Genomic DNA, 17667 nt, shown 5'->3' on the forward strand with positions numbered 1-17667 from the left:
GAGGAGAATGAAAAGTCGTGCAGACTTCCTCGATCTTGCCCAGCCTCACCGGCTTCAACGGGGACCGAGGCCCTGGGAAATCGGGGACAAGGTTAACATTCGGGCTCTCGAGGAGGGGTGAAGTGGGGAGAAGGGGATTCCCACAGACACTGGGCGCCCTGAAGCTGCCTTGAGCTCAGACCCAAGGTCCTTGTCTGGGATACTCACAGATGTGAATCAAAACAAGCCGACATCCTGTGAACGTGCGGCACCCAGCCCAGAGCCGGTGTCCCTGAGGTGACATCAGGGTTACAGCAGAAGGTGGCACTTAAGTCTTAATGCCTTGGCCCAGTACTCCAGGCCCCTGGCTTCCTCTTTAAGCTGGTCACCCTCATCTCTCCTCTGAGTCAGAGGATGTGTCTCCTAACTATCAGGCCAGATGGGTCTTCCCTGAACCATTTCTGCTTCTGCTCCTTGACTTCCTTCCACTTAGAAACCCCTCCCCTCCTCTCTAATTCCCCTCTCTCTGAGGCCAGACTGCGTCCTCCCTCCTCCAGGAAGCTCACTCTGGCCACCACCGAGCTCTCCCTCAGTGCAGACCCCTCACCCAGCATGGAGCCAGACTCCTTTGGGGTGTTACTTCACCTTGATACAGGGGTATATCCTAACTTCTCAATGCATGCTCTGGGGGCAGCAGTGAGGGCCGACCCTTCTCTGAATGTCCAGCACGTGGACATGAAAAATGATCATAGCCAGCATTTATAAAGCACCTACTATGTGTCAGCCATTGCGTTACGTGCTTTACAAGGACCATCCTCATCCGACCCTCACAACAACCATTCAAGATAAGTGCTGTTATTATTATCCCCATTTCACGGTGGAGGAAACTGAGGCAAACTGCAGGTAAGGCACAGCTAGTAAAATATCTGAGGTTGGATTTGAATTCAGGTCTTCCTGACCGCAGCCCAGATCCCTGTTCAATTTGCCGCCCAGCTGCCTCTGAATACATCTGCTGTTCATGATGACAACCACATTATCTCCCTCACGGGTGCATCTTATAAAGACAAAGAAGGATGGTTTAACGGAAAACTTGCTGATCTAATTAAGAAGAAGCTCAGAAAGAGTACACTAGCATAGAAAAGAACTCTGGGCTTGACAAAGTCCAGGGGAGCGAGGCTAAGAATCCTGGCTCTGATGCCTCCTAGCTTTGTGGCCCTGAGAAAATAACAAAAACTGTTTCCTCATCTGTGAAAGAGGCATGACAATTCCCATGTCACAGAATTGCTATGGGAAGTAATTTGTAAACCTTAAAGCACTGAGTTGCTATTATCATTATCCTGGCAATAATATAATTATAATAGGAATAAAGGAGGGGGAGGAAGTGGCTTTAAATTGAGATTTGGAGGGGGGAAAATACTCAGATGAGAATATCAAAGTGTATACTATAGGAAGAAAAACTAAGACATCTCCTGGCTCTCAACCAGCTGCGAAAATGGGACCAAAACTGCCCAGTCAGAGCAAACAAGGAACATCTCAGAGGGCTGTCGTCTGAACCTAATGAGGAAACTTGGGGGAACAGAGCGGGCCACCTACAAGGAGGTGAATGGTTGTCGGGCAGAAGAGCAATGATCCACATTGTGTGTGTGATAGAATTAGCCCCAACTCGAAGTTCTGGGGAGGCAGATTTCAGATCATTTGAGGGTGGGGGGAGGGCAGCTAGGTGGCGCAGTGGATAAAGCACTGGCCCTGGATTCAGGAGGACTTGAGTTCAAATCCGGCCTCAGACACTTGACACTTACTAGTTGTGTGACCCTACGTAAGTCACTTAACCCTCATTGCCCTGCCCCCCCCCCAAAGGAAGTTTTCAGATCAATGAAGGGAAGCTCACTGCTAGGTCCGTCCCAAAATGGACCTAGAGGCCTCATTAGGTAGGTGGTGAGCTGGAAGACAACCACCCATACATGGGACCTTGGATTCATGACCTAAAGAGCTGTTCCCAAATCTTGTACATCCCTGCCTAGCAATGCCCGCTCAGCCAGTGCTGAGAGGCCTGGTCTAACAGGGAAACACTTCTTTGGGCTGATCTGACTTTCCTAGCAATTATCACTGTGCTGGGAGAGCACTTCAGGGGAGGAAGAGATATTTGGGGAGGTCCAAGGGCTATGGGGTGAGCTGCTAGACACAAGCCTTCTGCCCCACTGTATTCAGTTTGTAGCATTTGGCAGGGAGGAAGCATCAGACCCTAGAAGCCCCTGAATTGTGGAAACATGAGATATAACAAAAATATCTATATCTATATCTGTTTATATAGAGATATATATATTCAGAGTAGCAACTTTTATAATAGAAAAAAAATGGAAAGAAAGTGAGAGTTTCATCAGCTGGCAGATAGCCCCACAAACGGTGGTATATATGAGTGTAATGGAATATTATTACTCTGGAAGAAACAGAGAATATGAAGAGTTTTAGAGAAACTCGGAGAACGGAATCAAGAGAATGTTCGACACAATAACCGTGATAAAGGCTTCAGAATTTTGGTCAATGCAGCGACCCCCTGTCACTACATAGGTCTGACCAAAGGAGCAGGCCTTCCGCTTCTCAGCTAAGAGGTGGCGGACCACCTCTTAATTTTAAATTTTAATAATTTTTAATCAAGGCCCTCTGATGGACTCCCAAGTCCAGATAAACCTCCTGTCTAACCTGCCTTGGGCATTTCCCTTCCCCCTCTCAAAATCCAAGATAATTAGACTTGCTTACAGAAGGATCCCCATTAATATTCACCTCCTATTCTATTCTAGAAATTTTGTTTCTACTCTTTTTTTTTTGGGGGGGGGGGCAGGGCAATGAGGGTTAAGTGACTTGCCCAGAGTCACACAGCTAGTAAGTGTCAAGTGGCTGAGGTCACATTTGAACTCAGGTCCTCCTGAATCCAGGGCCAGTGCTTTATCCACTGCACCACCTGGCTGCCCCCTCATTTCTACTCTTGAAGAAGATAATGCTCAACACCTTGGCATTGGCTGCTTAGCTGTCCAATGCCATTTGCCAAAGGACTGATGAGCAGGAAAATGCCCTCCACTGTCTCACCAACGAGAGGCACCTACCTCCATCTCCTTTAGCACTGGGTGGTCCTCGATGCCTGGGAAGAGGACCCTCATGGCATAGGTACGGTAGTCCAAGAAGGGGATGCCAGCTCCATCCAGGTCATTGGTCAGCTCATGGATGTCTGTCTGCAGCTCTGCAAAGGCTGGGCAGCAAAAGACAGAAAGGAAGAAGGTAAAGGACCAGTGGAAGTAGGTCAAGCAGGCCCAGTGACACCTTGACGCTAGGCAGACTCAGGCCACAGCCTAAAGACCAGGGTTTGGCTCTGTGCTGAGGAGCATGACCTCAAGGCCCCATAGGCTCAGTCACAGTGCCAAACTTTCCACCATTAAACATCCATTCATTTGGGAGATTTCAGAGATTGTTGCTAAAATGAAGATGTTGACGGGGAGGGGGAGTACATTAAGCTCTAATCAGTTGCTAATTAACACAGCCTGAATTAGCTCCTTAGATTAGTTCTTGTCACCTAGCAGGGCTCTGACAGGCTATGTATGGGATGGAAAGGTTTAGATTGGTGGGAAGGGAGAGGCAGGATCCCGAAGAACTGCTCTGAGCCAAGGTACCAGTGACCAGGTCACCGATGGAAACCAGAGTCCTTGCCCTGCCGATCAAGGCTTCAGTCTGCCCATGTGTGGACTAAAGAGAAAACCTCTCACCCACTTCCTATCTTCTTAAGGGCAAGAAAAATGATGGTCTGCTCACTGTTACCTATAGAAAACACGTGGCTTTCTGCTTCTCCTCCAACTGTCACCCAATGCCTCCCTCAGCCTCTCAGCTAAACTAAGCCCTGCTCACCCTTCAAGGATGAAGCTCTAGCCAGCCTTGGGGGACCAGCTTCCCTCTCACCTCCTCGCTGAAGCTTCCTCTGACCTGCCCAGGCAGCAGCCCTCAGTTATCTCACCCAGTTCTAACAATAAACGTCACCCTGGTGAGCGTCCATCCCTTCTCCCCAGTTGGACCACAAGGCCCTGGAAGGGCTTAGGAGTGGGTGAGGAAAGAAAAAAATAGATACTACAGAGAACAAAAGGACAAAACCCTGAAATCCTGGGGAGGGGGGGAATGAAAACAACCTCAGGAAACTCAGTTTCCTTCTCTGTAAAATGGTTCTCAACCAGCTGCATCTACGTTCTGAGCTCCCTTTCATAGGCCCTTAGGCTCTAACATTCAACGTTCTAGAGCTCCTTCCAGTTTGGGTGCTCTGGGCTTGGAGGTTCCACGTTCTGAGGCCTGGCTATAGCATTCTATAGTCTACAGCCCCTTTCAGGCTCAAACTTTCCACACTTTAACACTCGACATCCTCAGGTGCCTTCAGGGTCAATGATGTCAATTTTATAGTGCCATGAAATTGGAATTTAGATTATAATGGTGATGAGGAAGGGGAAGGGGTCAAGGAGTGTGGAAACAGTCTTAGAGAGGAAGCTGTTGGGACAGGGCTGGTGTTGAGAGCGGATGGGAGCTGCTCTGAATGTGCGCAAGTTTCCCCATCACCCGGGGTGTCTCAGGAGAGCCTAGAGGCCCCACCTACCCAGAAGGTGAGGGCCCTAAAATCGACGCCCTCTCAGACTTGACAAAGCACCTCTGGGTGTCCTGAAGCATGTGCACAACAGCGGGGTTGGGTGGGTGAAGCAGGGAATGGTCATCCCTATTTGACTGATGACAGGGGCACTGGCAGGACTGGCTCTTCTCAGGTACGAGCCTCTCCTCTCCTAGTCCAGGCTTGGTAGTGGAGGAGGAAAGCCCATTCATCCCGTCTCTTAAGGAAAGAAAGACTGTTCTGAGATCAGGGCCTAGGAGCAGGGTTTTCACGACAGAGAGACCTGGAGAAAAGTTTGGGGAGGGATTCTTTGGGGGGGGGGGACCTCACAGCATTGTCTGAAATCAAATTAAGAAACTTCAAAGAGAGCACAAGGCCGTGCCAAGCAGGCTGGTCTCAGCCGCCTGAGGCAGGGCCTGAGCCAGCAGCAGAGAAGATGTTCTATCTTATCTGAGTCCGGTGGAAGAGAGAGAAAGGCTTCTGCGGAGATGGCAGCTTTTAATTAAAAGCTGCTTCCTTTTATCTCTCTGGCAGCCCCGCACTGTTGTCTCCCCCGCCCCATGCCAAATGCTTTTATTATCGTGTGTCCAGGGCCCTGGTCCCTCCCCAGCTCGGCTGCCTGGCAGGGTCATGGGCCCAAGCAGTTGCTCGTGGAGATAATGGGCAATTAGGCTCTGACAGTGGGACTTGGAGAGGCGTTTGGGCCCAATTCCCAGCAGGCAGCAGTCACATAATAAGCTGCCACCCCCTTACACACACACACACACACACACACACACACACACACACACACACACACACACACACACACACTCTCTCTCTCTCTTCCTTCTATCTCCCAACTTGGAACCACTTTTGGTCTCTTCATGAAAACTTATCCCTTTCCCAAAATTCCTAGTAAGAGGGCCCTGGCCAAGGAACAGGGAGATTTCTAATTGTCCTGCCCGAGGTGCCTATCTCTGTTCTGGTAACCTTCCTCCTCCAACTTAGAGAACTTCTGGGGTTACCTGGTGCCTACAGGGCCATGTTCAAGTCACTCGGTCTAATAATCAAGGTCCCCCACGATTCATTGTGTCACTCTAAGCTTCCCTAAGCAATGCGGCTCCAGACAAACCTTCCCTTGCTGCCAGGTGGGTATGAGCTAGAAAGAACTATGGAGATTTCTGGGTGCAATCCCCTTGGCTATAAAACATAGCCCACTGCTTGGCATACAGCAAGTGCCTCATACATGCTTTCTGTTGACTGACTGACTGACTAAGGAGGAAAGAGACCCAGAGAGGTTAGAAGACTTGCCCAAGGACACACAGGATATAAGTAGCAGAGCCAGATCTGCTGAATCCCAAACCCCACTCCTCCAAACTGCCTTTCCTCCCAATCTCCTGGGAAAACCAAGCCTATTTCTGAAGTCTATTCACATTCCTTTGTGTACACTTCCCTCACCCCTCCCAGATTTCTACCCAAATTGTAAGCATTCCTCAGGGCTGACTTCAAGCCCCACCTCATCCAACTCCTAGGTCAGCACCACTACACTGTCCAATGGGCCCCCAATGATAACTCCAGCCCATAGTGGACTCACCCTTCTCTGACTTCTCATGGCTATATATGGGAGATGCATGTGTGCATGTGTGCGTGTGGGTATGTGTACGTGTGTGTGTGCGTGTATGTGCATGTGTGTGACTATATGTGTGAGTATGTATGTGCAAGTGTGTGAGTGTGTTTGTGGTAGGTTGGAGGAGGAGGTGTATAAACACACACACACACACACACACACACACACACACACACCCCTCCCCCTCTGATCTACAACCTCACTATACAAGAAAAGCAAACATCAATAAAGCCTTTCAAGTTTGGGAAGCCCCTCACCTCTATTATCTCAACAACCCTGAGAGGCAGGTGCTGTTATGATCCTCATTCTGAAGATGAGAGAAGGGAGGCTGAGAGGGAGGGATGGGGCAACACCTACTATGTGCCAAGCTAAGCATTTCACAAGTGTTATCTCATTTTAGTCTCACAACAACCCTAGAAGGCAGGTACCATTATTTATCCCCATTTATTATTCCCTAGTTAAGGAAACTCGGGCAGGCAGAGATGAAGTGACTTGCCCAGGGTCACAGAGATAGGAAGGGACCGAGGGAAGATTTCAACCTAAGTCTTCCTGACTCCAAATTCAATGCTCTAACCAGGGCACCCCCCCCAGATACCTATGTACAGACTTGTGCCTGTACAACAGTGGAAAGGGCCCTGGGTGTGCAATCAGAAATGGGGTCAGATCCAGGTGACTCACTAAGTGGGTAAGTAGCCTGAGACAAGCTGCTGGACCTCTGAAAGCCTCAGTCTCCCCATGTGTGAAAGGAAACACGTTATTTTATGCTAGAGGATGCTTTCACTCCCTATCTCAGAGGCCTGTGGCGGGAAAAGCACTTTTGAAACCCCAAAGTGTTACAGAAACGTATGGTCATCACTGCCTTGGTCAATATCATTGCTGTTGTTACCATGTTCTTCTTGTCTTTTTAAATGGGATTCAGAGAGAAAAGGTCGGGGAAAACTCCCTATCCCTCTAGTATTCTCGTGTGTGGGGGGGGGGGTATGCTACAGACTATTCCATATGTGGATACAAATAGGAGAAAGGGAGCTAAGTGCTTGCATCCTGGGTACTGAAACAGCAGCAGCAGGCAGAGCCACGGGGATGACCGAACCTCCTCTTGTCCCCACGTGACTTTTATCATCATCATCCTCACAGGGATCAGGATAGTTCTTGTTGTCATTGCTATCATTACCACCACCAACACCACCATTATCACCATTACATCATCATCATGACTATTATATTTCCCTTCCAGAATCATGGAAGGCTTCCTGGAGGAGGTGACATTTCATATGCTGCTTCATGGGAGCTGAGCAAGACAGATACTCTAGGCTCAGGCCAAGATCCTAAGATAGAACAGAGGGGACCTAGAATAGACTGAATTGAGTAAAGCAGGGGATGTAAATTGGGGAGTTGAGTCTCAGGATCAGAGAGTCAGAAGGAACTCGAGTGGCTATTTAATTCAATACCCCCATTTTATAGAAGAGGAAACTGGGACCCAAAGGGGTTTAAAGGCTTTCCTATGGTCAAACAGGTGGTAAGTAATAAAGATGGGATTTGAACCCAGACCCTGTGACTCTAGCCCTAACCATCTCTCCATTGTGCCAAGAGACAAGGGATGATTTTGATGACATTTTCCAGTTCTCTATAATGATCCTTTCTCCCCACCCCACCCCCCATCTCCTCTAAAGGCCCAACAAGCAGAGGGCTGAGACACAGCAGGTTAGGAAGGAGGTGGGAAGAATGGGAATCAAGCCACAGAAGGGTTATCCCCCTCCTGCAGGAAGCCCCCCAGTCTGACATTACGAAACCACTGAGGAAGAAGAAACTCCCTAGAAGGATATAAAGGTAGGCAGGACAAGGACTCCTCGGCCAAGGGCTACTCTGAACAGTTGGATTCTTCTCCTCTTCCTCCCTGGATTACCTGCCTTGAGTCACTTCTTTTTGCACATGACACCCTCTTCCTTTACAATGACTGCATGGAGACCTGGAATCCTAGAGCTAAAAGGGCCCATAGAAATTATCTCATCCAGGGAGCAGCTAGGGGGCGCAGTGGATAAAGCACTAGCCCAAGATTCAGGAGGACCTGAGTTCAAATCCGGCCTCAGACACTTGACACTTACTAGCTGTGTGACCCTGGGCAAGTCACTTAACCCTCATTGCCCTGCAATAAATAAATAACCAAAAAAAAAAAAAAAAAAGAAAAAGAAATGATCTCATCCAAACCCTTCATTTTACAGAATAGGAAACTGAGGCAGAGGGAAAGGAAGTGACTTGCCCAAGGTCACAAAACTAAACAACAGAAGAACTAGGACCAGAGCAGTTTCCCGAATCTTCTCCAGTCACAGGATCTTCCTCGAAGGGGAGAGGAAGGGGGTTGGGTTCTGTTTTTTTACTGTGCTCTGCCATCATCCTGCCTGGCAAGCCCAGGGCCTTCCCCTCAGCTAAAGCGCCTCATCGTGATGGCCTGGACTAAAAGCAGATGGGCAGAGCAGTGGGTAGAGGTTCGAGGAGGCCCCGAGTTTGAATCCTGCCCCTAGACACATATTAGCTTCTCAGGCTCAGTTTTCCTCAACTACAAAATGGGAATAACAATGACACCCACCTCCCAGTGTCATTGTGAGGATCACTTGACAGATCTATCTATCGAGTGCCTTGTCCACTTGAAACTGTTATGCAGACACTAGTTCATCCTCATCCCCCATCTCCATCTGGCTACAGCCTCCTCCCTGCTCAGCGCTTCCCTTCTTTGGCTGCTGATCCCAGGCCCCATGGCTGGAAGGAGACAGCCCACCAAAGGACCAGGCCCTCTCCCTGGCTCTGACAAAGAGGCAGCAAACTTCCTCCCCCCAGACCAGTCAGTCCAGTCCCCTTGATTCACAACAATTTTTGCCCTCAGAGCCAGCATCTTTAACTGGTTACTTGTATAATTATACTAATAACAATGATAAAATAATGATGGTGGTGGTGATGGCAACGATATTTCTCAGCACTTTTCAGGCCTGCAAACAACTTTGAATGCATCACCACCTTCTACCCTCATGAAAACCTCATGAGGTAGGGACTCACCACACTGCCCTGGACTGCAATGCTAATGCATTCTCTAATCCGCAAAGTCAATGAAATTCAATGCCGGCTTAGCTGTCACTGTATCTGGCTATGTCACTGTTATCAGCCTTGGTTTTAGGCATCAATGAGGCAGGGGACATATCTGCTGATTCCTGTGAGCAGCATTTAGGATGAGAGAAAGCCTGACTCAGTGGAAAGAGCAGCAAGTGACCAGCAATTAGTGAAAGGCTGAACTAACTATGGTACAAGGGCATGAAGGAATATCCCTGTGCAGGAAGAAACAGTAAATGTGAGAAATATCCCAAGAAACGTAGGAAGAGCTGCATGAACTGATGCCAAATGAAATAAGACAAAACAGAAGAACAAAATACATTAGGACTATGTGTCAAGAGATAGATGGAGGGATGTGTGGAGAGAGAGAGGAAGAAGGGAGAAGAGGGGGAAAAGAGAAAAGAGAGAGAGGGAACAAAGGAAGGAAGGAAGGAAATGGGGATTCTTAACCTGGGTCCATGACTTTGTTTTCCTAATATTCTGATAACTGTATTTCAATATAATCAGTTATTGCTGTCATTCTTTGTATTTTATTTCACACATTAAAAACACGATCCTGAGAAAGGCTCCATAGGCTATACCAGGCTGCCAAAGGGGCCACACAAAAGGTTCAGATGATATTGTTGAACAGAAAACCCCAAGGAAGCTGCCCTCTGAAGAACCATTGCAAGCCAATGCTGGAGGCAGAGAACAGACAGCATGCCCTCCTCTGGGCAGGTGGAGGTGGAGGTGGGGGTGGGGGGCCATGGGGTCGGAATGCTGCATACACTGTTGGAACTGACCAGTCTACCAGGACTTTTTGGTTACAGGACATAGCGGTATCAAGGAGAAACCGAGAACAAAAGCCCCCAGGGTCAGGAGTCAGAGGGGTTGGCTTTGAGTCCTGCTTATGACACTATCAAGATGTGTGACCCTGAACAAACTATTTCACCACCTGAGAATAAAACTGCTTACTCTACCCACATGACTGGACTGCTGAGAGGAAGGGGCTGTATAGATGGCAAAGCCTCATCTAAATGTGAATAGTGATGACTACACAGTATACAGAGGACCGGGGCTGGAGTCAGGAAGACCTGAGTTCAAATCCAGTCTTAAACATTAACTAGCCATGTGTGCCTGGGCAAGTCATTCACCTCTGTCTGCCCCCTCTTTCCCCATCTGTAAAATGGGAGTAATAATCGAACCTATTTCCCAAGGCTGTTACAAAGAACAAATAAGGGAAATTGCTTTTGCAAACCTCAAAATGAGAGACAGGGTGTCCTAAAAATCTCTGTGCAGCTCAAAGGTATCAAAGATTACAAAACTGCCCTGAGATTTTGGGGATGCCCTACACTAAGTCTATGGTGGGTGGGAGGGGGGGAGGAGGAGATGGATGGAAATGATGCCCCCAGCCCAGAGCCCCAGCTCTTGGCCAGGAAGCCAAGAGAGTCGCTCCCCTTACCTTCCTTGCACTCCAGGGCCACTCTGGACTCCAAGTTGTCCATCTGCAGCTGCAGGCGCTTGAGGGTGCGGTCCGCATCCCGGGACTTGCGCTTGTAGGCAATGAGGACGACGATGATGACCAGCAGCAGCAAGCCGCCGCCACCCCCTATGCCGATGATGGCCGGCAGTGTCAGGAGGCTGTCAGAGTACACCTGCAGCGTCCCTGGGGAGAACTCAAAGCCGCCTGCCTTGATCTGGGGAGGAAGAGAGAGGACCAGGCAGAGTCAGATGAGGTCAGCTCTGAGTGGGGTGGGCAGGGCTGGGAAATCAGGATACAGTGTGAAGTAACAGAAGGAGTCCAGTAAGAGAAGGGAAGGGGCAGCAGATTTAGAGGTTATAGCCGGGAGGAATGCCAGGGATATAAAGCCCGATCCTTCCTCGCTGACACCAAGATGCCTAGAACCAAGCCTCCTAACAATAATAAAAATAATAAAAACGTCTATTGCTATAAACCTTTATGATTTACAAAATGCTTTCCTCTTAATGGCACTGTAAGGAAAGTCATGTAAGTATTCTCTCCAGGAGAAAACGGAGTCTCATAGAGATTAAATGCTTGGCCCCAAATCACAAAATCTAGACTCAACCCTGAGTCTTTGGGCCCCGAGCCCACCACTTTATCCCCCAGGCTGTACGGCCTCTCTCTAGACAAGAATCGACCAAAAGTCCTTCACGATCAGAGCTGAAACCAAGACCCCTCTGGGGGGAGGGGTCGTGCTTTCCAAGGCTTGGGTCTTCCCAAGTAGGGACGGACCATGCAAAGCCATCCAGCTCTTCCCCGGACACCTTTCTGGCCTGCAGCTGGGAGTAAGACTCAGCATCTCCTTAGAGGTGGGTCTCAATAAGTGGCCGGGGATGGAGGGACTCAGTCTGTGACTAGAGTGGAAAAGGGAGGGGGTGAGGATGCGAGTGGGGCTGGAGACAGGTGGACAGTCTGTAGCCAGGGAACAGGCCCATCAGCAGCCCACCTGAGGAGTGCACTGGCCTAAGGCACACCGGATTTAACCAGTTAAAGATCATCTTATCTTCCAAAGAGCCCACAAGCAGCAGGGGCTGCGGAAAGGAGGGCAGATAGGGTGGGCCCGAGATAGTACGGTACAAGAGGGAGGCACCACATTTGTAAGTCAAGAGGCCTGAATTTGAGTCCCAGGTCTGCCATGGCTATCCAGCCATGGTTGGTCTTGCACCTTGGTCCAGCCACTCTTAGGCCCAGGACAGAGAGAGCATCTTAGGCTTAGAAATGGAAAGGACTTGAAGGGATCATCTAGTCCCCAACTTCTTTGCTTTTTGTTTTGTTTTGTTTTTTGTTTGTGTGGGGCAATGGAGGTTAAGTGACTTGCCCAGGGTCACACAGCTAGTAAGTGTTAAGTGTCTGAGGCCGGATTTGAACTCAGGTCCTCCTGACTCCAGGGCTGGTGCTTTATCCACTGTGCCACCTAGCTGCCCCCTAGTCCCCAACTTCTTAACCAGCAGGTCATGACCCGATATGGGGTTGAATAACTGAATGTGGAGGTTGTGAAAAATTTGGCCCATATTCTCAGGGTCACATACAAATTTCTGGAGCAAAAAGGGGGTCACAAGTGGACAAAGTTTAAGAAGCCCTGATCTAGTCTAACCTCATTTTACAAAGAAATTGAAGCCCTAAGAAGTGAAATACCTGATCCAAAATCACAGAGGCAGAGGCAGGATCTGAACCCAAATTCTCTGACCCCAAGTCTAATGTTCTCTCCACCAGACCATGATGACTCTGTGTTTCCTGCCTAGCTGTGGGGCACACGGCAAGTGCTTAAGAAATGAACATTGGCACACATAAATGGATGAAGGGCCATGGAGCTCAGGGGCCCTCAGCAGGCACACATACCGTGACTTTGTGCTGACCGGTGAGGTTGGGCGATTCACACAGCAGCTGGGTCTCAGACACGGTCAGCACACAAGGGGTGGAGCCAATGAGCACCGTATAGTTGAGTCTGGAGTTCCCTGATGCAGGAGGGAGAAGGTTCCGGCCCTGGAGGAAGAGGGGGGCTGTTTAATACTGTGAGACCACACCTCCCACTGAATTCCTCTTCCCCCTAAACATCCCCTCTCTTTTCAGATTCCATCCATAGTTGCCTGGCCCTGCCTCGTACCCGCTCCCTCACTCCCCCAAGATGTGGACTTCAAAGCCCAAAATGGCAGCCATCAGAAACGTCAGGGCCGCACGCCTACCTTGAGGATGAGGGGGGAACTGGGTTTGAGCTCCAGGATACCAGAGGGGCTGAGGGGCTCGAAGACGGGGTCAGGGTAGTAGAGGAAATTGGTGCTGTTGATGATGAGCAGGGACCGCACGTTGTCCATCACGAAGCCCAGTTCGTCTGGCCGGTCGCCCATTTCAGGGGGGCTACGGGTGGGGTTGTCGATGGAGGGAGCCTGGCACACCATGGTGGTGTCGTTGTACACGACACACGTCTGGGGATGCAGGGCAAAGAAAAAGCGGATTGGTTTTGCATGGTCAAGGATGACCTCTGCATCTGAGGAGGGGTTTGGTGGGGCTGGAGGGATGACTGGGCAGCCAGTGCCCTGGCCCTCCCTTCGTCTCCAATTCCCCTCCTAGGAAGCATGGGGCAAATGCAGAAGCATAGGCCCGGCTCTGGGTCTCACAGGCAGATTGCGGCTCTTCCTTGGAACTCCTTGAAAGCTTGCTGCAGGACTATAAATTCCTGCCTGTCTCTGTAGACCATCATGTACTGCTCTCTGTCTTCCTGGCTCATCTCCCGCCCCCCCCCCCCACTAGAAGACAAGCCCCCACCAAGGCAGGATCTTCATCCCTTCCTCCTCCCCTTGTTTCTCACACACACACACACACACACACACACACACACACACACCTCTGTGGTCCTTGTTCCTCAGCACGGGGCTGAGGGCACAAGAGACCCCCATGGAGAGCCTCAGGAAAGACTTCCTGATCTGTCACAGGGGATGCCTCTCTGAGAGGGTGTGGGCAAGGGGGAGGGATACAGGGTGACTATGGGGATGCAAGGAACAGAAAATATTCATAAAAACGTATTAAAAAAATAAAGGCTTGCTGATTTAATTGTGTCACATGAGGACTTGTTCAAGAAACCGACCGTGTTTAGCCTGGCAAAGAGAAAGCCCAGGGACACATAACGGCCCCCTTCAAGTAGCTGAAGGCGGTCGTGTGTGAGCAGACTTGGCCCCAGAGGCCAGGACCAGGAACGGTGGGCAGATATTCCAAAGGGACAGATGTGGGATAGATGTCAGGAGGCCGTTCTGTTTAAAGGATTGGTGACCTGAGCGACGGACAGATGGCCTACGCAATCTGGGGAAGTGGGTTGTCCTGCTCCGGACACAGCGGCCTCCTGACCTAGTCCATCAGCCAGAGCTCTGCTCTGCGTGATGCCGCTGGAGATGTGGGAGACAGAAATGGGTGGTGCTCTCCATTCCAGAGCCAGCGGCATTTCTGGAGGGAGGCAAGAAGGCCGCGGTGTGTTCTTGCAATACTGGAGGGATTCCAAGAAAATCCCCAGGCCCAGGTAGCTGCTGACCCGTGAAGGAAGACACTCAGCCCACAGACAAACCATCCAATGGAGGCTCTGCTGACCTCCACCACAGGGGCAGGCCCTGCACTGGATGATGGGGAGCACACAGGGATGGACAAGAGACTGATCCTAGCGATCAGGGCTACGAGACTCGCATGCAGGACACCTTAGTAACAGTGTAGGTGGGTGGTCAATTGTAATAAACAACACAGACTCGAACGCTATAGGGGATGAGAAGGTGTGGGTCGGTCAGTATTGGTCAACAAATATGGAAGCCCCAGACTGTGAAGGCTCTGTGGGGATTGAGACTGGCTGGTTAGACCCAAGTATATATGAGGACAGAGGCTGGGCCTGGGCTGACATGTTCATGTTTTAGTCCCACACCCCCCCACCAGGCCTGCACACAGGGGCAAATACTCACATTCTCCCTCTCAGCACTGCCGTACTTGGCACGAATCCGGGGCTCTCGGACAGTGGCCAAGTTGGTGCCCGTGACGGTAAGGAGTGTTCCGCCGCTGGGGGCCAGAGGGATACACGGGTCATCCGGGGGGTGGGAACTCTTTGCCACCTCCCAACCCACCCAGTGTCCTCCCTGGGGACCTCGCTCTCCAGCTCTACATGGAGCTAAGCTGGGGAAGGGGCTGGCTCCATCCCTCCCTCCTGAGAAAATCTAAAACAGCTCAGGATCCCAATGGGTACAGCAGGCCCAAACCAACATCCCTTCATCTATGCGGCTGTTCGACTTGTACCAGGCCCACTTCCAGAAAGATTTGAGACGGTTTACAGATTAAAATACACAGAGTGAGATGAGACAATTAAAGATAAAACAGAACAGGGACCATCTGATAAAAGGAGAGGCAGCCGATGCTTTGGGGCACCCGAGTCGAGCAGCTTCACAACACTTGGTGTCGCTGCTGGGGGCCTGCCTGCCCCCACCATGAGGACTCACGGAAGACCTGCTTCTGACCGACGCACCATATGCATTCACTGGCAGAGAGAAAAGCTTTCCTTGGAACTCATCTCAGCTAGGAATCACCCACAGCGGGAAGGCCTGCTGAAGGCTCCGAGCCACCCCCTCGCCTCCAGCGCCCATGACTTCCCATCTCCAAAGCACCTACTAACAGCTCCCGGGGTCGAGCAACAGGCTCCCCTGACCAGTTTTTGTGAGGATGCCAGATTTAGAGGCAGAAGGGTCCTTAGAAGCCCCCTCTAGTCCAGCCCCCTCAAGTCACAGATGATGAAACTATGGCCCAGAGACATTAAGGCGGTTATCTAGGGTCCCATAGCATGCTGGTGGGATTTGAGTCTTGGTCTTCCTGCTCCAAGGCCCGCAAGCTATCAGGCTGACCACCTTGTCCCAGGTGGGGCCTCAGACCCTTCCCCCTTTGGCTGCCTCTCTGTCCTCTACCTGTTGATACTCCACTCAGGGTCGATCTTCTGGATGGTGGGGTCCTCGGTGTAGTTGTATTTCACATCAGAGTTGCTGAGTTCAGCCCGATTAATGTTGATGACAATGTTGGCACCACCAGGATTTTGGCCTGGTGGGGTGCGGCAGCGGATCTCCCGGGAATTCCTCCTGGGGGACAAAATGGGGAGAGGTCAGCAGCAGCTAACACGATCTAGGGGAAAGGGCATCAGATCTAGAATCAGTCCCTGAGTTCGAATGTGACCCTTGGTCCTTAGAAGTCAGCTGGCTTTGGACAAACCACCAGTCTTTTCTGGGCCACAGTTCCCTCATCCATAAAATAAGGATATTAGATGAGATTGGGAGGTGTCTGCACCCCTGGGCTTTTAGTAAACCTTCCCTTACACCCGCCCCACTCGAAATGGAAGGAAACAAATTCTAGTGTTTATCCTGAAGATGCCCATAAGAAATAAACAGATGAATTCATTTCAGCTGGACGATATCACAAAATACACAGAGGGACAAGCACAGCTCAAACATGATTGCTGCCAGTTTCCATCCTCTGGGTCACTCAGGGGTCCAGGATTGGATCTACCCCAGGACAGGACAAGTCAGCTCCATTCACCTCCTCCAGCCTCCACAACTGCCTTCCTCACCTAGACTCCAATCTCTTTCTGGAACCTAAGCACTGCCCGTCTTTACCTCTGCCTCCACCTGAGCCGGGGGAAGATGAGACCCAGACCCCTTCCAGGAGTTATCTGCCCGGGATCTCTGGACCCACCCCCCTGCTCAAAACATCACATCCCCAAAAAACCAACACCACTAAATAGACTAAAATCACCAACAGAACACATGTGCCAGGTGAAAATCGTGTGTGTACACACACTCGGCCAAGTGTCTGTGACTGGGGGTAGGACACAAGAGAGCCAGGATTTATCCCAGTCTTCCCCGAGGATCAGCTTCCTTTCGTTTCTGTTCCTGCTGAGTCCCTCTCTCTTTCATCCTCAGTATCTCCCTCAGCCATCAGCCTCTTTATTTTTCCTCTAAGCACAGCAACATGGAAAGAGCACTTTGGTTAGAGTCCCCATTCAGTTACCAAGTCAGAGATTTGGAGTCTCTTCCCACCTCTGGCCCTCCCTCAGTTCCCTGATTAGTCAAATGAGGTGTTTGAGTTGAATGACTGGGTCCCTTCTGTCTCTATTCTATAATACAATTGTGCAGACCCTCTGTACCGGGCCTCTATTCTCTCCATTAAAAGTTCTCTTTCCAACACACACACACACACACACACACACACACACACTCACTTTCTCTCTCTCCCTCTCTCTCTCTCTCACACACACACTTTCTCCTCTCTCTTTCACACACACACACACACACACACACACTTTCTCCTTCTCTATCTCTTTCACACACACACGCACTTTCTCTCTCTCCCTCTCTCTCTCTCTCTCTCTCTCTCTCTCACACACACACCACCACACTCTTCTTTCCCACAGTGGGGATGGGCTATACAGAATCATTCCCACTCCCTCACCAAGGACACAAAGGTTTCTAAGACATGAGGGATAAAACACCAAAAGGTCACCCCTCAGTGATTCAATAAGGCAAATTTCCCATCACTCCCCTAAGCAGTGTCAGGTAATCAAGGCTCAGCTATACCAACTGTGCAGGCACAGAAAGGGAGGTGCCAGCCTAGACACACACACCCCTCCCAAACTGATGCCAGCATCTCTACGCGGGCCCTGGGCTGCTGCAAACAGCAATGATTAGTGCTGATAACTGGTAATTACCGCAGGAAAATATTTAAAGAGCCGCTCCATTATCATCCCTAATCTAAAAATTATCCACTTCGAGCCTAGGGGCTTTTGTTAACATTTCTTTTTTTCTCTCTTAAAAAAAAAAAAAAACTAAAAAATTTAAATAC

At 50.1% G+C, this 17667-nt stretch overlaps 1 protein-coding gene across 2 annotated transcripts in view; it reads right to left on the reverse strand.

The window, feature by feature from the left end:
- Positions 1-17667, reverse strand: part of PLXNA1 (plexin A1) — a 314962-nt gene that overhangs the window by 61737 nt on the left and 235558 nt on the right. For both annotated transcript variants that reach the window (XM_044004450.1, XM_044004458.1), the window contains exons 16-21: positions 15744-15911; positions 14757-14850; positions 13005-13244; positions 12661-12804; positions 10762-10996; positions 3081-3223 (exon numbers count right to left, since the gene is read on the reverse strand). In XM_044004450.1, coding sequence (XP_043860385.1) covers positions 3081-3223; positions 10762-10996; positions 12661-12804; positions 13005-13244; positions 14757-14850; positions 15744-15911 — 1024 coding nt within the window. The remainder of the gene's footprint in view (positions 1-3080; positions 3224-10761; positions 10997-12660; positions 12805-13004; positions 13245-14756; positions 14851-15743; positions 15912-17667) is intronic.

Source organism: Dromiciops gliroides, chromosome 1, assembly GCF_019393635.1.
Source record: "Dromiciops gliroides isolate mDroGli1 chromosome 1, mDroGli1.pri, whole genome shotgun sequence".
Lineage (NCBI taxonomy): Eukaryota > Metazoa > Chordata > Mammalia > Microbiotheria > Microbiotheriidae > Dromiciops > Dromiciops gliroides.